At 38.8% G+C, this 22,864-nt stretch overlaps 1 protein-coding gene across 8 annotated transcripts in view; it reads right to left on the bottom strand.

Moving 5' to 3' along the window:
• Positions 1-22,864, bottom strand: part of MECOM (MDS1 and EVI1 complex locus) — a 629,513-nt gene that overhangs the window by 306,983 nt on the left and 299,666 nt on the right. For all 8 annotated transcript variants that reach the window (XM_061416511.1, XM_061416535.1, XM_061416544.1 and 5 more), the window contains exon 2: positions 20,610-20,947. In XM_061416511.1, the coding sequence (XP_061272495.1) occupies positions 20,610-20,947 (338 nt within the window). The remainder of the gene's footprint in view (positions 1-20,609; positions 20,948-22,864) is intronic.

The following is a 22,864-nucleotide window of genomic DNA, read 5'->3' as shown; positions in this document are numbered from 1 at the left end:
TGTAACTTTGCTGACAGCTTGTCACATTTCACTGACTGTCTGTCTGGGGTACCGTGATAACATCTGCATTCACTCAGTATGAGAGCTTAACATAAGACAAAAAAGTGGGCCCTGCCACAGACGGTTCCATGAGTCTGTCAGTTCTGACATGTCATCTGAATTTTTTGAATCACTAAACACTTTTGAGACTCTGGTACTTATTATCTTTCCTTAGTTTCTATGCTCGCTCAGCAATGCTGGAAAATGTAAAATTTGCAAGTAAGGTAGTGGACGTCCCAGGCTTTTTGTTGTCTAATCCGTAGGCCCTCATTCATGCTCACTGTTAATCTCTTAAGACATTATAAAACTGTTAGACAAAGAAACGTGAATACCTCTGCTTCTTGCAAGAATGGGAGGAAACCAAGGAAAATCGGGATCATGCTAAGCTATTCTTTTCACTATGAAAATGGTAACTTAAACCTGTTGCATCAAATTATCTATAATTCCCCATACTAAGGCAAATGTTTTTGAAGAATGAACAAGAGTAGTGTCACAGAAGGAGAAAAATGATCACAGAATTTTCAAAATCTGCCAAATTTGATGTCAACGGGGCATGGGGATCCTGATTGTTGAATTTCTCACTGTTTCTGCTTTTCATGCCATGTTACATGGCGTGTGGTTAATATGCTTTTGTGAAAGCTCATAAAAAAGTTTACCAATACTCACAAGTAATCATCAAATAGTTCAGATAATTTTGTTCTTTACGAGGAACACTGGGAAAGCTAAAAGCTACCTAACAATAGCCTTAAAAATGTGGCTAAAATTCATTAAAATGCTACATATCACAGATTTTAATGAGTAATTGTGTCCTCAATGCTAGAGAACTTTACAGCATTGTTTCTATAAAGCCTAAATATAAATGGATCCTTGGAGCCAGAGAGAATGCTTTTATGAATCACATAAAACAGCCGAAGCTGCATTTTTATCTCCTGTTTGCAGTCATTCAGGACATTCAGCTAAAACTCCATGCATTTGTTCTCTAAGTAACCAAGAGTCAGGGAAGAGAGAAAATAATATTAAATTAAGAGGCAAATTTTCTTCTGGACCCCAAATACCTATTTCCCTTTTTCATAAGCACATGCTTAACACCTGCAAATAATTTAAGTATAGACAAGTGCCCCTGTAAGTGACTAACTACAGGTGTGTTCTCCACCTGCATCCTTGAAATGACTAACTGTCCCCCAGATGGTCAGACCTTGTGCAGATTTGCTCTGAAGGAAAGTGACACATATTAGATGGATAACCAATTAATTAAGCCAAAAGTATTAGGTAAAGAGGGTGGGACTGACATTTGGCTAAGGGCAAGAAAAAAAAATAAAGAAAAAGAAAACAAGGGGAAATAAAGAGGGAAAGAGTAAGAAAGACAAGGCAAGGGAAGAGGGGAGGGGAAAGAAAGCTGGCATGGGTCCCTTTGTCCTCCACTGCTGGGACACACAGGACATGCCTGTGGAGTTAACATATCGATTAATTAGTGATGAGCAAAAATAAGGATGCATTTTGGAGCCACAAATTATCTTCTGCCTCCTCATAATGCTTTACATAAATTCAAACTGAAAAACAATTTTCCACTGAAGTAAAACCCCTCCTGATGGAAAAACTGGGTAAACAACACCTACACTGTCAATTCCTCTACTGTGAATAGAAGATTTTGCGCCTAGTCCTCACTTCCTTCGGCATCTCATCATCTTGTAACTCTTTCAAGAGCTTCAGCGTAGTGCCATTCGCTTGATGTTTAGTCTGTGCCTAAAATGTCAGCAGTTTATTATTTTTACATTTTGACACTGACACAATGGCACTTCATGATAAAGGGCAAGGTTTCTGACAATCTCAGTGATCAAAAAACTTGTATTAATAGATGTTTTCATTTTTCCTAAAAATACAGGGTCATTCATTTTTAAAAAGCTAGATGGACCAGTTTTCCTTACTACATAATTTTCTCTGACATTTTTGTAATCTGCCTGTGAGTGGCCCTGTATTAGATACTATATTATTACTTCAAGGAAAGTGTGCTTTGCCTAGAGCCACAGAAAATCACCTTTTCTTTATGCTAAACAGAAGACCAATATGGTGGAAGGATTTAGAGATCTAGGAAAAGAAGACAGAAAGGTAACTGTCCAAATGTAGTCTTTCTGCCTAAACTTCTAAACTCAGGAGTCTCACAAGGAGGAAGTATTTGGGGTCTAGACTAAAATGATCAGAAATCAATGTGTGAGAGAATAAACACAGAAAAACTTTTTCATGAGACTAGAATAAGACTTATAAAAGTTACAAAGAGGCTGAAAACAACAGCAGTTTTCAAATGATGACAGACAAATTCACAGCTGACAAAGCCTCAGTGAGGGGCAACTGATGATGGAAATACCCCCTGATTTATGCTATATTTTCAATCTCATCCATCTTGGGTAGTGAATTCTAACGTCATATTGTGGCAGTTAGTGCTTCTTTTTCATCTTTTTTGCTGTAGTAGAATTAACTAATTCCCCAGCTCTTTCCATGTCCATATCACATCACATCACAATTCTGACTTTCTTGACTTAAAAGTCCTAATATTTTAAGTGTTACTTTACCTGATTACAGTACCTTTCATACTATCACACAGAAATATAAGGCAAAATGATGTTTTTTCTGAGGTGCTTAGCTTAGATGTTTTTTCTGAGGTGCTTAACTCTTCAAGAGTTAGAAATTCAAACTCTTCACTCATCCTTTACAACTGCATCTTAGACTCTCAGTGAGGTTCATGGAAGATTTGCAGAGCAGAAACAAGCCAATTGGAGATCCATGTCTCTATCAATCAGTTATGGTGATTGAGTAAAGAATCAAACCTCAAATGAATACTTTTTGAGTCAAGTTCACCAAGTGACATTAAATATATATATATATATACCTCCCTCCTCACTATAATACCCTTCATAATGTTCCAGACAAATCAATGTTCAGGAGTCCATACGGAGCTGTATAATTCAAATCATAACAATTCATGATTTCATCAAGTACTACTTTCTGTATTTTTCAGTCTGGCTCATCTATAGGCAAACTCAACTATTCTTCAACCTTTATACTGCTGACAATACTCTTATAGAATTAACATCTTCAAAGGAGAATTCCCAAGCTTTGGAGGGTACAAGGAAAGTGAAAATTCTCTTGTTAAAATCAAATTCACATCTGGTTTTCTTGAGATTACTGCCTTTCCCAAGTTAAAAAAAGAAAACAAAGTCCTAACTTCTTATTAAACTTTCCAATTAAGTCTATTACTAAATCCAGATTGTTCTCAGTGGAGGCCCCACATGAAAAAAGATCCTAGGATATAGCAGAGTTTGCATGAGGAAAGAATCATTAGTATATGCCAGTGTGCTGACAATTAAGTCCATGCTGTGGAAGTTAAAAGACATTAACATGAGGTTATAATAGTCAGGAGAACTGAAGGGAGAAGATAGCTGAGCTCCGGGGAAGCAGAGGCCACTACCCCTGGTCCACCCTACAAGCCTTCCTTGAAGAAGTTTCTACCCATACCTGGACAAACTCAACTTTGGGCTATTGTTACTTTCAGCTGTAAATCCTCAACCAAAGAATTCAAGTACCTGCTTCTAATGGGGTTTCTCAGGTGGCCCGAGTGGTAAAGAACCCACCTGCCAATGAAGGAGACACAAGAGATGTGAGTTTGATCCCTGGGTTGGGAAGATCCCCTGGAAGAGGAAATTGCAATCCACTCCAGTATTCTTGCTGGAGAATCCCATGGACAGCGGAGCCTGACAGGCTACAGTCCAAACGGTCACAAAGAGTCAGACACAACTGAGCAACTTAGCCTTCTAATATCCCATGAGTCAAAAAGCTTACCCCCAGTTTCCAAAAGCACATATTTTGGTATTTCTTTGTGAGAAACAAATGAACAAATAAAGTTTTGTTGCTTCTTGTATTCAGAATGTTCAGAGGTAACAGGGAACAGTAATATTTTACATATGAGAAATTATACTGGGTCTTCTACAGAGTCTGATCTCCAAATTTCTGCCCAGAAAATCTCAGGACCCCATTGACCTACCAGATAAAATTTTACAAACATTTAAGAATAAATAAATGACAATATTTAAAAATGTAATAAGTAAATAACATATACAAAAAGATTAGAATATGTGTCTCCACTCATCAAAAACATCAATACTGCCATACAGTTAATACATTTAGTTATGACTTTGTTCTCAGAGCCATTCTCACTTAATGAGGAATTCCACTGATGCCACAGGGCCCAGGAAGAAAGCAAATTCAACAAGATGACCAGGGTTGTTATTTCCTATTAACAAGGTCAAAGTTTTGTGAATAGGCAGGGTATGCTCTCTTCATTTAAGATGAGACATTGCCACCTTAGCAAAAAGTGTGTTTGTCCTTAGGTTATTTAGAAAGGACACCACCACTGTCCTCATCAAAAAAGAGCATGAACTAATGAAAACACACCTAAATCTCCTGCAAATCCACAGAAGAGGTCAACCTATCTGCAGAGAAAATCAGCCTCATTACTATCTAGATAAAACCGGAGGGGGGAGAGTTTGCAAGAGTTTGGGAACGTTGAGGGCCAAGGAAGATTAGGAAGAATGAAGGGAAGAGAGGGCCCTTCAAAGGAAGAATACATTGAGAGTTATGGTGAGGGGAGCTTAAAAGGTGAGCTCTTACCTCTCTCAACCCCACTCAACCAGGCTAGGAGAACATAAGTTCATCAGACAGAAAGTCAAAACTTACTCCTCTGCACTGTTTAGAAACACGAACTCAAGTCTTTAGTAAAAGAACTACTTAAACATCCATCAGTGTTTCAAATATGGCAGGTCTAGGAAGGTCACTTGCCCACACTAATCACAAAGGAGACCCCTTTTTCTGTGATGCGGTGGCTCTGCCAACCTGAAGAGCTCTAACTCCAAAGACTGAATTCCCCGATCTTCCTCTCACAAGAAGGGATCCCAACTTTTGAATGATGATAGTGATAAGATTGTTAAAATCACTTGCCTTTGAAGCGCTTACTACAGCACACCAAGCCCTACTTTAAGCCTTTACAATAATCCGAAATGTAATCATTACCAAAAAAAAAAAAAAATCCTACCAGGAAGATCCTATTGCTACTACCATTTTACAGATGAGGAAACTGAGACCAAAAGTGGTTTAGTACTTGTTCAAGGTCACAAAGTTAGTAAGTGGCAGAGAGTTTAAATTAAGTTCATTTGTCTTTAGACCCAGTGCCCTGGGCAGGTCCTATGTTACACTGCCACCTTTTTTTAGAGACAAGCCCATGACACCTGTGTTCTATTGGAGAGGACCAAACGATATTTTTTTAACAATGCCTTAGTATACAGTTGAGGCTGAACTAAGTCATACCCCAGGGACAGGATGAAATTTATACCTGTATCTTTTCAAAGATGTCTAGGTATAGAATCTTCTCTCTAACCAACTTACTTTCCTTTCAAAACAAGGCTTTGGTTTTAAGCTACTTTCATTATGAAAATATCAATTCCAAAAAGAGAAACACATATCAAATGTGCTTTGATTTCATGTTTACAAAACACAATTATACTGCTTCAATACAAGAGAAATTGTTCAACAAGCATCTGTTTTCTACGTAATTTAACTTGATTTGTATCCTTCCCAGGGTGCATGTGCCCCCACAGAAACAAAATCTCTAAAAGCTTAATGACATAGAGCACATTCACGAGGATAAGAAGAAGTAAGGAGCGGGTGTCTGAGACAGCATTCAGAAACTCAAAGTCAGAGCTACTCTAGGCCTCAGAGAGACCTCAGAGCACAAAGTCGGGTGACTTTTCCAGGTCCTAAATCCAAGCTGGGGCAAGAACCTATGGTTCCAGGAACCCAGGTCAGTGTTCCTTCCAATATCTTGCAAGGCCTCGCTGAAACACAAACCACTAGACAGATGACAAAGAAGCAAGCCAGGGAGCCACACCACATGAATGGGCAGATTGTTGGGGGAAGGGGGGTGGGGAGAAGGAGTCAGGGCTGAAGGATAATATGGTTTTACAGAAATCTCTTTGCAAGTAGATCCTGTGGTTACCAACGTGGCTGCCCAAGAGAAAGAACAACTGACTGACAGCATGAACAAAGGCAAGGACACCCTCACAAAGGGAGATACAGGAGTCGCAGGGCTTCGCGCGTATCACTAATACACTTCATCAAGTCGAGACCAAGAATAACAGCGAGGAAAAGCCCACCCGACACAAGGGTCCCTTTATTCCTTGGGCTTTCCTGTTTCACACACACTTTACCTGATGAAATGTTAGAACTTTTGCTTCTATTTCTGCAGAATCCTTTTGAGTTTTCCACATTTAACTAGCACATTTCCTAATTATTTAGCCTTCCTTTTTTTTTTTTTCCTGCAAAGTAATGCACTGTGCACAAAGGCAACATATTTGGAAGTTAATGAAATCAGATGAAAATTGCTTAGATTAAAATTTCCCCATTTCTTCACTACAGTGTCTGCCACCTACTGTTCGGCCACAAAATACCGCAGCCCCTGCATCAATAAAACTTGGTATTAATATTCTCTGAGGTGGAAAGACTCGATTAGCCTTTTCCCCCCCTTCTCCTGTTCTTTGCTTCCAACTGCGTTGAGCTTTGGAACCTTCTGACAAATGGCCATTATTCTCTGGGCTGGTAAAAAATTTCTAAACTTTAGGGGAAATGTCGTTGGTCGAAAGCCCAAGGGAATTGGCTTGTTGAATTAAATGATAAATATATGCATTTAAGGTCATTAGAGACTTTATCTCCTGTGAAGGCTATATTTGTCAGATTGATATAATTTCTCTCAACTGAGTACTTAACTCCATCGGCCAACATTATTACGATTATTCCTTTCCCTTTAAGTGGGAGACTTCTGGCGAACAGCACGTGTGTTCTTACTGGTGCAGCTTCTTGAGCGATCAAGGCCCACCTTTGTTTCATTTCTTATGCAATTTTCACCTCTGACCCAAGAAATGAGTCCTGGGCTTCCTGAACTTTATTGCCTGTTAATAGACTGCTGGCTCTCTTTTCAGCAGTAATAGAAATGGTGGAGAGGCATTTCATTTAAGAGGCTGGCAGACTGCAGCCCGAAAGACAATGTCAGAATTAAAAGTCAGCCTGGCCAAGAAACAATATAAAGACCACGGTGACATGAAAGAGGAAGTTTTCCATATTCCATCCCAGATTGAACAGCCACTATATAAATAAGCACAGCATCCCAGATCTAATTATTTTCCCACTGCACAATGGCAGATACCCTGAATGGTGCTAAGTGATTGATCTAGTAATTCATCTTCAACTTACACCTATCTCCATATTTTGTTTCTCCTCATTAAGCTGGAGACATCAGTGACAAACTTATGAAGTGGCAGTCCTTGGCTTCATAAAATACACACAGATGCTCATCAGAGGCTCTTTCCTGCCTGCTTCTCAGTGACACATGTTTATAATTTTGTCTGTACTTCGTTTGCTGTGGTTTACTCTTAAGTACATCTGTTCAATTAAAATGGAAATGTGTGACATGGCCTGTACTCAGCAACTTTGGAGCTTGTTAATGAAACGTTCTAAGGTTCCTGCTTGCGCTCTTTATTTGCAAAAGAAAATGATTGAAAAGTACAAATAAAAATCCCCTTTAAAACACATACAAAGAAGTCAACTGTTTAGTTAATAGTTAGGAAAGGACATTATTACTGTATAAGAACATTTTTTTACATGAAAGGACATTATTAAAAATGATTTACTGCCTTGTGTTTGGAAACTTACATGAAAAGTCTGATAATATATTAAACTTGTTTATTACAACTTCATATAATTTTGAATAATACTACTTTTTCCTTTGACAAGTGCAATAAACTCTACTGGTAGAGACATAGGTTGATTATCACGAGTCAACTGTGTTGCTTAAAGAAACATGCCCAAACAATCAGCTTTTGACGGCTGCATCTCCAGTTATTTACACTCACCATCATGGTAATAACTCACCATTTCTATATTAATAAGGCAGTGAAATTTATTATGATGGTATTGAAAAGTTATTAAGTACTGCATCCCAAGTGACAAAGTACCACAGTACTGTCACCATCCAAAAGCAGTTGCCCATTCATCACCTGCCTTTCCAGATGGTCCTGCATCTTTATCGCTCCCAGGTTGGTGACATCACCTGTTCACCCACTCAAAATTGATGATGAAAGCAAACAGATCTATCTTACTTACATTTACCAAATCAATTTAATTTTTACAGGCTGTGGCTTGGTGACATATTGACTGTTTTCCTTAATGGCACCTACTGTATTTAATGCAAGGATGTCATCTTTGATTCCTGGCTTGCATAATGTGTCATTTCATAATAAATTTTTCTAACATATTTACTTAATGGAAAGAATTATGATTGCTTGTCAGTTCTCTTATTAAACACAATGATAATTCTTTTTCTTTCTGAGTATCATCCATTGGGTGACAGAGCTATTTTTAATCCTTCCTCATCTCTTAAGGGGACATTGACTTGGATACAAAGCAAGTTCTAATCAAATGCTGAATATTTGACTGATCACTCTCAACCTTGGAGTTCAGTGTAAGGGTTTTAATATCACTTATTTGTTACTATAGAAGAACTAGATTCTCAAGAGATTAAATTATTATCCCTTTAAGAGATTAAAATAATATATTAATGATAGCTAAAGATAAACATATGAAATGTCACTACAAAAAAAAGCAGCTGTAAACTAGCTTTAATGGTTTATGATGTTTAATATTTACTGCTCTGGATTATGACAATCAGTTCTCTTCAGTGAGTGCTGATACATCAAATGTATGTTAACAGAAATATCTGCATTGTCAAAGATTACAATGCAGGATGAAAGCCTGGTCTACTGACTACGTGATCCTCACACACAACACCCCTCTTTCCCCAAGCTGATTTACAGATCCATCTGTAGCCCTTCGAGATAAATGTCCCTCTGACACGTGTCATCACTGCATTGCGTTACGTAAGGGAATAGATGACCAGTGTCTATGTTCAGAGAGGTATTCAGGGCCCAGAAGGTCAGTTACTGTGTGGCCTCCCCCTGCCTCTGAAATCCCCACCTATACTATGTGTACACAAGTAAAAACAACATCAAATAAACTCCAAGCTTAATTCTAGGAGAAAAACTGGGGAAGAAGGGTCTGTGACGAAGGGAAACTGAGTCATCTAAGGTGTGTGGTGGATCAGCGGTAAAGAATCTGCCTGCAATACAGGAGACACAGGTTCAGGTTCTAGGTCAGGAAGATCCTGTGGAGAAGGAAATGGCAACCCACAACAGTATTCTTGCCTGGGAAAACCAACACACAGAGGAGCCTGGTGGGCTCCAGTCCATGTGGTTGCAAGAATCTGAAAGGACTTAGCAACTCAACCACCACCACCATCTATTCCTTTAGATACAGTCACCTAGCCAAGAGAAGCCATAATACAAATCTTCAAAAAGTTAAGAAGGGTGAAGAGAGGGAATGGCTGAATGGCCTAGACCCACATGCTGACATCCTGACAGCAGTAATTCTTGGTTCCCTCCTTCTCTAATGATCTGGTTCCCTCAGTGTTACTGTAGCTAGCCTCCCCCACCCTTCACTAAAGCTAGACATGGTCTGGGATAATCTCCAAGGTGACTTTGCCCTACACTGACCCGACTGGATCCCAGGATTTGTGACTTCCTGAGGAGATGGCTGGTAACTCCACACACAGCCACGCTCCATCTGTGATCCTATATTTAGTCTCAATCACAGAGGCAGAAATGTATACGTCAACAAAAGCATCCCAGCATGGTTTATATCTTTCTGAAAACCAAGTCCAGGGTTTTCTATATCCCTGTATTTGGAATGATACCAGCTCAAGTTAGAAAGAAGAAAAAAGAAGCAAAATCCAGGAGGGCAGAGCCAGATAACCTGCTCCTGCTTGTAGACCAGGTTCCTATAAGGAGACTCTTCTTGCTCATCTATTGAGATGAACTTACCCTAACTCATTGGTTAGGCAGAGTCTTGCCCTTGGGTGAGGTTTCCAGGAAAACAAGGATTTAAGCTGACAGTGTTGTGGGACCAACAAGAACATCTTTTTTTTGGAAGCTGGGGAGGCAGCTGGCCTCTGTGACAGGGTGGAGACTCTATGCTGCTGTCACACACCTGCTGAATTCCTACCACAAGAATCTAACCAAATGAAAAAAAAGAAAAAACAAATCATCCACACCTGTGACTACCAAGCACTTGAGGCTTCTGTGCAGCACCCTGCACACCTGGGAAGCCTGGGCGGTGAGTTGCAGCGCCAGAGGAAAACACCACTGCCAGCCCATTGTAAAGGAGGCTCAAGTGTCCACCTCTCTCAGATCTTGGCCACTGGTTGCAGGTAATGTTAATACAAGTCATAGAAAATGTAATCATAGCCACAGAAAATACATGCATTTTCCTGTGCATGAGGAAAACTCCAAGTGCAGGTGTGGCAGGAATAAAAGAGATTTCAGAGCAGAGGCATCTATAATCATCATCCTCTGCCCATACTGGCCCCAGGGAGGGAGGAGTCTTTTTCCTGGATCAAGGGCTGGGTCCTTGTTTATTAACCAAATCCAGATACTAGGCAACCTTTACTAGGTAATACTAGAATGCAGGGCTTTCCTGGTAGGCTAATGGTAAAGAACCAGCCTGGCAATTCAGGAGCTTCAAGAGACAATGGTTCGATCCCTGGGTCTGGAAGATCCCCTGGAGGAGGGCATAGCAACCCACTCCAGTATTCTTGTCTGAAGAATCCCATGGACAGAGGAACCTGGCAGGCTATAGTTCATGGGGTCACAAAAAGGGTAGGACATGACTGAAGCCTGCTTTATCTATCTATCTTTCTCTCTCTCTCTCTCTCTCTACACACACACACACACACACACACACATACATATATAAGAGAGTGGGGCAATTATGAGGATGGTGTTTAAAAAGAGAGAGTGTTTGAAAGAAGTACCTGCTAGAGGCCTGAGATATTGAAAGAGTAAAAGAGCTAATGACCGACAATCCTAGAATAAACTTTTCATTGTTTTTGAATCTGCATGTCTTATTCCTGGCCACGAATGTTCCTCTGAGAAGACATCTCTGAGACTTGCTCCTTTGGTCACGTGGACTCAGCTCACACAGTGGTGTGGAGCTGCTCAGTGAAGCAGGCTATTTCTCTGTAATGTTTGTTCACCTTCTATCAGTACAAGCAAAAGTTCCTTTTATAACAAAAGTACTGTGAAAACTCTCTGTTATACTAAATTCTTGTTATATCAAATATAGACTTGAAAGAAAGGACAACCTAACAGGTAGCTGTGGGTATATATTTGCTCCAAACACGTGATGCTTTTTATCATTCTTTGTCATAATGATGACTGTCTACATCTTCCTCTCTGATTTTTTTGGCTTGACAATTCTACTAGTTACCATGTAGAAAATATTCTTAAAAAGTATACAATATTTGACCTAACCTCAGCTTCAGCCACATCATGGGAAGTCCAAAAGATGTAAGAGAGGAAAAATGAGGATAGTATTTGTTTGCTAAATTTTCAGTAATTAGCTGAAATAATAACTCATTTTTAATTTCTTGAAAGATACATAAAAAGGAGGACTTCATCAAAATTGTTATATGATTCTGTCAATGTAAAAAACCTTGAGAAGCTAAGATGCTACATTAATAAAATTCTTATGTATTGCTCAAATGAAATAGTGTACAATCCTCTCAATGTCCACACGTCTCCATAGTATCAATTTATCATTATTTGAACCAAGTCTCTCCATATTACTACCCTAAACAAACTAGGGAGCAAAGAAGCTTAACCAAGTTTTTTATCCTTCTAAGACAGATCTGAATCAGTTACGCCTTACTACTTTTCTCTGCTTCCTAATTTATCCTTGAGGGAGAAGCTTAGAGAACAGAATATCCTATGCAGTGGTCCCAACTTCTAAGTGTTCTAGAATAACAAAGCCTTACAAAGAATCCCTGCCCCTGGACTGACCAAATCCTGGAGTCAACTGTCAAGTCTATTAAAAGAGGATCTTTCTTGAACATTTCATTTTTTGAACCCATGAGTTTTACTACTGATTTAGCAACAAAAAAGGGAAGCAATAATCATGCAGATGTGTGGGTGAACAAATAAGAAAGAAATTCATTTGGGTCCATTTTGTGAGATAACACTTGCAATTGGAAGAAAATCACCCAATATGCTTTTGAAAAATGAATGACTTCTGCAAATTCTAATTGATCACCAAGGCAAGCAGAGTAAAACAAAAGACTCTTGATATTTGGGGGAACTTTTAAAAATATCTGATATCAGATTTGCATATATCTTTGGCTATACTTTGGAAGTATGAGAGGCTGTCAAAATAGCAATAAGATGAGTAGACATGCTGAACTTCATCAACACCTTTCATGAAAGAAGGTATAAGATGACATAGTATATGTGAGTAGGGGTAATGGGATTCTGACATTTTCACCAAAAAAAGAGAGATCCCTCTTGAGCCTAGGTCAAAACTAAGGGTAGTTCCTGGTACTTCAGGAGCGTAAGCTTCTATTTTCTTTTAACAATGCAAGATTTAGTTTCTGCTATTATTCTTAAAGGGTAAAATGAATAAAATAAATTGTACATTCTTTTCTTTATTCATTTCATTATATTCTAAGAGAATCCATAATATCTTCTTGGGTTCCAATGACAGTCACGTGCAGGGTGCTACTAAGTAAGCCTCACTTTTTCTCTTGGCATTTTCTCACTTCTTAATTCATCACAGAGTAAAACTGAATATCCAAACTGTATTTGTCAGCTTATAAATAATATTTTAAAAACTTAATACTTTGTAATACAAAGTTTTATGATATTATGCATTCATTATTAAATTTCATTTTTCTTTCCTACTTCCTATTAAAGACACCCTTTGGGATAATTGGTGAAATAATAATTCTGTTGGAATCAATTCATTTCAGAATTATTAAGACAAAGGTCTTCATTTCTTAGTTATCCAGCTTTAAGATATGCAACTTGTCAGGTAAACTTTCTTTCTCCTTAATGAATAATCATTTTCTCTGAAAGCAATGCCAAACCAGAGAAAATTCATTTTGGGCCCAGTCAGACCTAGAAAGAAATAGGTGAGAAATATTGCTATTCAGATACCTGGTACATATATCTAAAATCCCAAATTACCCCATTCTTCTTTATTACCAAACATACATTATTTGATTGTCAGCTCCTGACTCTAAACTCAGTCGTTAGGTATCTTGAAAGTTTGATGCTGTTGTTGCTTTAATGGATATTCATGTTTCAGTTAACATATAGATTTCATGTTTCAATGGATAAGGCTTCGCTGCAGGACTCAAAACCGAACTTACAAACGTGAGAACTATTTCTTTTAAAATGATCTAGAGAGGCACACATTCATTGTAATATCACATTTCAGGACTGCATGGCTAGAATATAATGTACTGTCAAAGCACTGCATCAAAATTATTTAATGAATTTCTGACTCCAGTAAAATCTCTTTCCACTATTCCTTCCCATCTATTTAACGGAACATAAGAAAAATTTACTATCCACTCACGTCATTATTTTTCTATGACTGCATAGGTATATGTTTGAGGGGAGCAAACAAAAAGCCAAGTTCATACACTGCATTTTAACCAATCAAAGTAATCTACAGCAATTCTGGGTAAGATAGACAGAATAGAGGATTTGGCAACTCAGAGGTACACGGACCTACATCTACTTTGAGAGTTTTATGACGGCCAGTAACAACAAATACAGACAAAGAAAATGTGCTAAATGGCAATATTCCAAAGAAACAAAACTTTACCCCCTTTTACTAATGACCCATTTCACTATTAAAAAAATGTTCCACCCAAATTATTTTTTGGCTTAAAAGAAATTTATGGATCTCTCCTGAATCCTTGTTTTAAAGGTTAACTAGGAAGCCATCAGTGTCTCCTTTTCAAACAAATTCAGAGTCACATAATTAGACCATCCTGGAAGTAACTGAATTTCTAGAAAACAAGAAGTGGGAGAAAGAAAAATTGTTTATGAAAATCAATAGATAAAATATAAGCGACTTTTGCCCTATCCAATGACCCTGGACTAGATCTATGCTTTAGCCAAAGTTTTGTTCCTTTTTCACCTTTCTTAAGCTCTTGTGCCACATGGAAGGCTCTTTGGTAGGCTTTTGACACACAGTGTCACATTTTATTTTCACAACAACCCTAACTGGATAAGTACAATCATTATCACCCTCTGACATAGAAATAAACTGAGGGAGAGCTGATTTAGTAACTTTATCCAAATCATTCAACTAGGACACAAACCTTGAGGAGGATTTGAGCCTGGAAAGTCTCCCTCAAGAAGTTTGCTCCCTTCTGTTCTGCCAAGCAATTCCTATGGTATCATGCATTGATCATCCTTAGAAGAAAACATACAAGAAAATCTCAACTTGAGCCAACAGAATTTTTTTAATTATTCTTCACTCAATTGGCAAAGTTCTGAACCTAAGAAAAGTGTTCCACAGCTAATACTTTCGGGTCCTAGAGATAATTAAGCACTACCCCAGTCTTTGAAAATCTTTTTGTTAGAGACAAGTCCTAGGCTTTGCAAGGTAGAAATCACTGCCAAACTCTAATATCATTTTTAAAGATCTTCCTTATTAAATCAGTACTGGTTTGAGAGAAATTATACAAATGTTTTTTATGTCTATAGCTTAATTTAACTAGCTATATATATATTGGTCTATAAATCATATTTTCAAAAATACCCTATTTCTCTAAAATACAAACTTATCAGAAGCAGAAGATATTAAGAAGAGGTGGCAAGAATACACAGAAGAACTGTACAAAAAGATCTTCAAGACCCACATAATCACGATGGTGTGATCACTCACACTGGGACGACATCTAGAGCTAGATCACTCACACTAGAGCCAGACATCCTGGAATGTGAAGTCAAGTGGGCCTTAGGAACCATCACTATGAACAAAGCTAGTGGAGGTGATGGAATTCCAGTTGAGCTATTTCAAATCCTGAAAGATGATGCTGTGAAAGTGCTGCACTCAATATGCCAGCAAATTTGGAAAATGCAGCAGTGGCCACAGGACTGGAAAAGGTCCGTTTTCATTCCAATCCCAAAGAAAGGCGATGCCAAAGAATGCTCAAACTATTGCACAATTGCACTCATCTCACACGCTAGTAAAGTAATGCTCAAAATTCTCCAAGCCAGGCTTCAGCAATAAGTGAACCGTGAACTTCCAGATGTTCAAGCTGGTTTTAGAAAAGGCAGAGGAACCAGAGATCAAATTGACAACATCTGCTGGATCATCGAAAAAGCAAGAGAGCTCTAGAAAAACATCTATTTCTGCTTTATTGACTATGCCAAAGCCTTTGACTGTGTGGATCACAATAAACTGTGGAAAATTCTGAAAGAGATGGGAATACCAGACCACCTGACCTGCCTCTTGAGAAATCTGTATGCAGGTCAGGAAGCAACAGTCAGAACTGGACACGGAACAGCAAACTGGTTCCAAATAGGAAAAGGAGTACGTCAAGGCTGTATGTTGTCACCCTGTTTATTTAACTTATATGCAGAGTACATCATGAGAAATGTTGGGCACTCACTCCTTGCCATCTCTTTCGGAGTAACATAATCCTATATCCATTCATTCTTTCTCTCATTGATTCTTTCATTCTTTCACTCGTTTTGCTATTAAACAGTTATTTGTTAACTATCTGTGTTATAGACTAAATGTTTGAGTCACCCCTAAATCTTGATGTTGGACCATTAGCACCCAATGTGACCACATTTGTTGATAGGGCCTTTGTGTAGAGTTACTTCAGTCATGTCTGACTCTGTGTAAACCTATGGACCATAGCCCACCAGGCTCCTCTGTCCATGGGATTCTCCAGACAAGAATACTAGAGTGGGTTGCATGCCTCCTCAAGGGGATCTTCCCAACCCAGGGAAGTCACTTGTGTCTCCTAGCACTGGCAGGCAAGTTATTTACCACTAATGCCACCCTAGTGACTCAGACGGTTAAGTGTCTGTCTACAATATGGGAGACCTGGGTTCGATCCCTGGGTCGGGAAGTTCCCTGGAGAAGGAAATGGCAGTCCACTCCAGTACTATTGCCTGGAAAATCCCATGGACAGAGGATCCTGGTAGGCTACAGTCCATGGGGTTGCAGAGTCGGACACGACTGAGCAATCTTCACCATAATGCCACCTGGGAAGCTTTTAAGAGGTAATTAAAGTTCAGTGAGATATAAGGGTGGGGTCCTGATACAATAAGATTAGTGTCCTTAAAAGAAGAAAGGACACCAGAGTGTATCAACCACCACCCTTTTCTCTCTCCCTCCCTCTCTCTGTGTGGGTGTGTATGCATGTTCATGCACTTAGGAATAGCCAAGTGAAAGCATAGCAAGAAGACAATATCTGCTAGCCAGGAAGAGAGTCCTCACCAGGAACAAAATCAGCTGAAACTCTGATCTCACATTTCTAATCTCCAGAATGGCGAGAAAATAAATTTCTGGTATTTCAGCCACCCAGTCTATAATATATTGTTCATAGCAGCCTGAGTTGACTAATCCTGACTATTTTGGATAATACACTTAGCACTGGACAACACCACAGGCACCACAGAGAGGACACCATCAAGACATTGCACTTAGAGGATACAGCTATGCCAGCTCTCATGGAAATATTGCTCTATTAGGGAAACTCTATTAGGTCCATGGGATTTTCCAGGCAAGAATACTGGAGTGGGCTGCCATTTCCTTCTCCAGGGCATCTTCCCAACCCAGGGATCGAACCCGGGTCTCCTGCCTTGCAGACAGACGCTTTACCGTCTGAGCCACTAGGGAAGCCCATATTAGGGAAACTAGGCAAACAATTTGGATGCTGCACAATGCTTTATGTTTTTTAGTATGGATTAACTCAATGCTATGGTGAGGAAAAACTTAAGCAGTACTAAATTTTTAATAGGAGGATCAGGGATGATGACATGGAAGAAGAGAACTTGAGGAATGGATATAAACTTGCTGGGAACAGGAAGGAAAAGGAGATTCCCAGGTATGGAGACCAGTGTGTGCAAAGAATGGAGGCTTTGAAAGAACAGAGGAACTATAAATCAGATAAGGTTGGTGTGGGAGACAGTAGAGCCAAAGATGATCCATTTTTTGGCTTGAGCAGGTGGACAGACAGTAGTCCAGTTTATTAAACAGGAAATGCATAGGGAGGGGAATTTTATAGGGAGAAAAGAGCAAGGGTAGTACTAGAGATAGGAATGGCTTGTTCAGTTTTGATAGGCCGGGATTCTCTCAAGGAAACATTTAGTACAGAATCTGATGGACAGTAGCACTGAATAACTGCTGGATGAATCTGGATTTCCTCCATTCATGTTTATTCTTTTTGGCCTAAGAGGTTATTTTCTCCTTCAATTCATCATTTTTAAAAATGAAACAGTATCAGAAAAAGAAGCCACACTGGTTAATCACAACTATCTGTCCAACCAAACAGGAGGGAAATCAGCTACAGTTGAGGACAAATATGACATAAGACTGATTTAAAAGAGCACATGCGAGTAGGTCAGAAGCTTTGTGCAAGTGCCTTTGTTGATCATGATTAGATTTTGTATTAAGCAGGGTAAGATTAAAAAAAAAAAAAAAGAAAATACTAAAGTCAAGAACTCAACTGTTCCTCTGTGGATAACAATTTGGCTAAAATTACACCCCAAAAAAATTTTTTAAAGCCCTTGCTCTTGCTTGGTTCACAATACATCTAGAACAGACAATCCACACTCTCAAAAGCAAGGACAGGGCTTCCCTGATGGCTTAGCGGGTAAGAATCTGCCTGCCAATGCAGGAGACATGGATTCCAGCCCTGGTCGGGAAAGATCTCACATGCCATAAAGCAACTAAGCAACTAATTATTTTTACATTTCCTCTAAATGCAGAACTATCACCAGGTTCATCCCCAAATCCACAGGTATCCTGTTTAAAGAGGCACAGACCTGCATTTACCAACCCATAGCTACTGAGCCTGTGCTCTAGAGCCCACAGCCACAACTACTGAGCCCATGTTCCACAACTACTGAAGCCCATACACTCTAGAGTCTGTGCTCTGCAACAAGAGAGCCACCGCAGTGAGAAGCCCACTAGGGCACCACAATTGGACAGCAGTCCCACTCACCGCAATGAGAGAAAAGCCTGTGCAGCAACGAAGACCCAACACAGCCAAAAATAAATAAATAAAATTATTTTAAAAAAATAAACGCAAGGGAAACCATTAAAGTGGTGAAGAAAACCACCGAATTGACCATCAACTGAATTCTTGATGGACAGAGAGGAAATGGTGATGTGTAGCAAACAGTCAGAACTTGTTATAAAATTATCTTGAATTCCAAGCAACAAAATAAGTCAGTTTTGACATAATGAAAATAATTATTTCTCAGGGTAAGCATTTGCCCATGTATGTGCTAAAGACATTTTATTCCAAGGAGAAAAAAATTAATTATTTTTACATTTCCTCTAAATGCAGAACTAGAATCAGGTTCATCCCCAAATCTACAGGTATCCTGTTTAAAGAGGCACAGACCTGCATTTACCAGCCCTGGAATTTACCAACTCTGCATTTACCAACCCTGCATTTACCAACTATCACCAGGTTCATCCCCAAATCCACAGGTCTCCTGTTTAAAGAGGCTGCTAAGTCACATCAGTCGTGTCCGACTCTGTGTGATCCCATAGACAGCAGCCCACCAGGCTCCCGTCCCTGGGATTCTCCAGGCAAGAACACTGGAGTGGGTTGCCATTTCCTTCTCCAATGCAAGAAAGTGAAAAGTGAAAGTGAAGTCGCTCAGTCGTGTGTGACTCTTCACCACCCCCTGGACTGTAGCCTACCAGGCTCCTTTGTCCATGGGATTTCCCAGGCAAGAGTACTGGAGTGGGTTGCCATTGCCTTCTCCGTTTAAAGAGGCACAGACCTGCATTTACCAACCCTGGAATTGCAAAATGATTTCATTATTAAGTCTTGTTTTATTCCAAGCCTTCTGGAAAATCTCCAGCAGTACTGCACTTGTTGTTTAACTCTAGAGATTTTGTAATAAAAGTTTAATGAGTTAATGAGTTACTTATTAGTGGAATGTTTATAGCCATTATTTTAAGGTGAACGATAATGACGTAAAGTTTGTACGCATTTGGTTTAAAATGTATTCAACTCACATATCAGTTAATGCTACAGTGATTTTTTAAAAATCTCTTATCAATAGACACGTCTAGAAGTAGTGTAGCTAAACCACTTTACCAGAGCTGTGGTCAAGAGCAAAACTAAGGAAGGATTTCTCACTTGTAATTATGTCAAATCTGGATCTTAACTTTTAGCATTTCAGAATTTGAATAAGAATTGTTTTTATTATGGCATTTTGAGCAGATTTCACAAGGGAACACAGATAAAGCAAAGGGACAAAATTTGAAATTAAGTCCTGAAGGCACTGCATATTTATTTCTATTTTAAAAGCTAACCAGATCATAAATATTAAGAGAACATACTAAAATAAATCTAGTTTATCCGACTTCTATCTAACTGAAACTGTAAAACCAAAGGTCAATCATATCTCCAAAAAACACTTTCTTGTCCATATAGAAATTACCTACAAGTTTTTCAGATATAGGTCAGCTATTCCAGAAAATATGATGCTGTAATATAACTACAAAAATTTTCAAGTTATAAAAATAAGTGGGGAATATATATACATATACATATATATATATATACACACACACTAATTTTGTACAAAAATTATAAACTCAAGAGAATAACTAGTTTACCTGTCCTTATCAAAATAAAATTAATTTAGATTTTGTAATCAGAACATAACTTCCCTTTCTTACATATTTCCAGATGAGTTCTCTAAAAAAGAATGGCTGAAACTAGCAACTGATTTTCATATTGCTTTTTGCTGCCATGTTTATACATGAATTACTCATTAAATCAATCTGAATATAAATAACCATCACAAGATTCAGTACAGTACACATATTCTGGAGACATGTATAATCAAATCGGGATGACCAAAAGAGGGGGAAAATATATTAGAATACAGAGTAAAATAAACATGTAAAATGAATGTAAAACCAAATTAACTCAAAGCTACAAGATGGAGAAAACAAATGTTTCCTCCAATCTTCCAAGCCCACTTGCCAAAAAAGTACAGACAAAATACAATAAACATGTCATACGACTATTCTGTTTGCTTATGCCACATACCTTAGGGATGGCCACCTTTAATGTTTCCAAATATTAATTTAAGAACTATATTTGTATCCTTTAATACATTTTCAAGACACTATCCTCTGACCATTCATTAGTTGGGTTCCTTTCCATCATGCCATACTTTCAAGCAATACTTTGTTTCTATAAAGCAGTGAAAATTGTAAGAGAGGTTCATCCTTAAAACTCCATTTGAAGATATTTTGCAACAAATGGAATTTGCTTATATTATGGACATTTTTAAAAGTAATCTCTTCTTTACACATCTTAATATACATACAGGTATTAACTCAAAAGATATTCTTACCTCCCATCCGTAACTAGGGTCTTTCAGGTTTGACCTCTGCTCTCCCACATAAGGCCCAAACTTTTCACCTGCTTCAATTTTCCTTTTGGTCCATATTCCAAGGCCTGCTCCAGGCATATTTGACTCTCGAAGTTCAAACTCAGCAGGAATGGGGATATCATCAGGGATGTAGATGGGGGCTTTGTAAGGAGAGCCCTCCTTTGGAGTGAACGCTTCACTGGATGTGGCTGGAGAGCATGGCTCTTGAATACTGAGGGACAGAGCACCAGCTACTCCATCTGCATCTGGCATTTCTTCCAAAGGAATTTCAGGGTAGCTGCCATATACACACTCATTATCTGTGAATAAATAAAAACTTCATAAATTTCTACTAATATAAAAGAGACAGAATTCCACATCCCAATTTTCACTTTATAATGCTGTTGCTCTTTAAAAAAAAAAATAGGAAAGACCATTGTTAAAATATGCCTTCATTAAAACCTCTGTTATTCACAGATGAAGCGGGGGGAAGGGATTATTTCCTCTTTGGTTTATCTCTGTTGAATCCATAAATCAAATGAGCTAATCTTTGACTGTCAGTACTCTCATGGGCCAGCTCAATCTATTATCCAGCTGGGAAACAATCAGCAATTTAATTATTATTATGAATAAAGTAGAGATTAAGAGTAAACATATGTGTAACTACAACTCTGCAAACCATCCCAAATTGGGAGCTGATAGCATTATACAATGTCTTAGAAAGTTATATCGTGCAGAGGTATCTTGGACTAAATTGTAGTAGAGTCACAAGAGAGTCCAAAGGCTTCCATGAGCCACAAGACTTAAGTTCATATGGCAAGATTATTTATTGAAAGGTTAATTTATGTTTGTTCTTTCTCTGTTTTTCCTTTCCCATTTCAAACATACCATTGAGCCTGTGGTATTTCTTTGCCTCAGTAGCTTACGCAGAACAGAGAGTTAAAGTTATTTGATGCTAGTGCTTCCTCTGGACATTTATAAAAGCTAAAATCATTGAAGAAATTAGGTGAATTTCCCAGAGGGAACAAAGAGAAGATGGTGTCATGGAGTGTACCAAAAAAGAGAGTAAATTTCCTCCAGACTGAGAAAAGTAGAGATCAGAGAGACTCTCGGAGAAGGCAATGGCGCCCCACTCCAGTACTCTTGCCTGGAAAATCCCATGGACGGAGGAGCCTGATAGGCTGCAGTCCATGGGGTTGCTAAGAGGCAGACACGACTGAGCGACTTCACTTTCACTTTTCACTTTCATGCCTTGGAGAAGGAAATGGCAACCCACTCCAGTGTTCTTGCCTGGAGAATCCCAGGGACGGGGGAGCCTGGTGGGCTGCCGTCTACGGGGTCGCACAGAGTCGGACACGACTGAAGTGACTTAGCAGCAGAGAGACTCTGCATGGAGCAGAGGTCTTGCCTGGAGGAGATGGCAAGACCATCTTTGAAGGGAGAGCGGAAGAGAGAAACTAGGAGTTTGCACCCTCAACCCTGGAGCTCCAAGGGCTCCCTGGAGCAGTACAGCCCCATGCTGAAGTAAATGACCACACCACATCAGCCTTAAAATCTTTCCGCATCTTTGGAATGGAGGAAGCATAAAGAATAATAACTAAGTATGCATTTCCCACCAGTTGAAGGGGATTTGTTACCTTAAAGAAAATAAACACATGTTTCCACTAGGATTACAGACTGAGAGTCATATCTAATTTGTTCAATTTGTAGATATTCAATGGGGGAACTAAGAAAAATGGCTTAAAATTACAAGACGACAGACTTCAATCAGAGCCATCCAAAGTTAAATGGGTCACCTAAAGTTCCCCAGCACGGGGTTCTAATATAGCCTAGATAGCCATGAATTAGGGTTGATATGGAGGAATTGTAGCTTTAGATTAATGACTAGACTAGATGACACTTTAGATCCCATCAACCTTACAGTTCTATGAATTATTAAAATCTTCAAAGATACTTTATTGGGCTAGAGGGTAGAATATCTGAGTTCTACTCCCAATGCCTTCTTTGAGTCATTATGGAATTTAATTAACCATAACACCTATTAAAAATTGTCCATCAAGTATGACTCCTCTTAAAGTTTTGTGAAGTGCAAAGTGATTATACATGCAAAAGTATCTTTCTAATGAAGTGCTTGGTTCTTGAGTTAAATGAGATAATGCCATTTAAACTAAGCGTCAAATCAAGACCCAGCCTTATTTCAATGAGACATCTGATCTCAACATAACAAGCTCATTATC

The sequence above is a fragment of the Bos javanicus genome, chromosome 1, assembly GCF_032452875.1.
Source record: "Bos javanicus breed banteng chromosome 1, ARS-OSU_banteng_1.0, whole genome shotgun sequence".
Classification (NCBI taxonomy): Eukaryota; Metazoa; Chordata; class Mammalia; order Artiodactyla; family Bovidae; genus Bos; species Bos javanicus.
The sequence above is the reverse complement of the archived record's forward strand: the minus strand, read 5'-3'. Positions and strand labels throughout refer to the sequence as shown.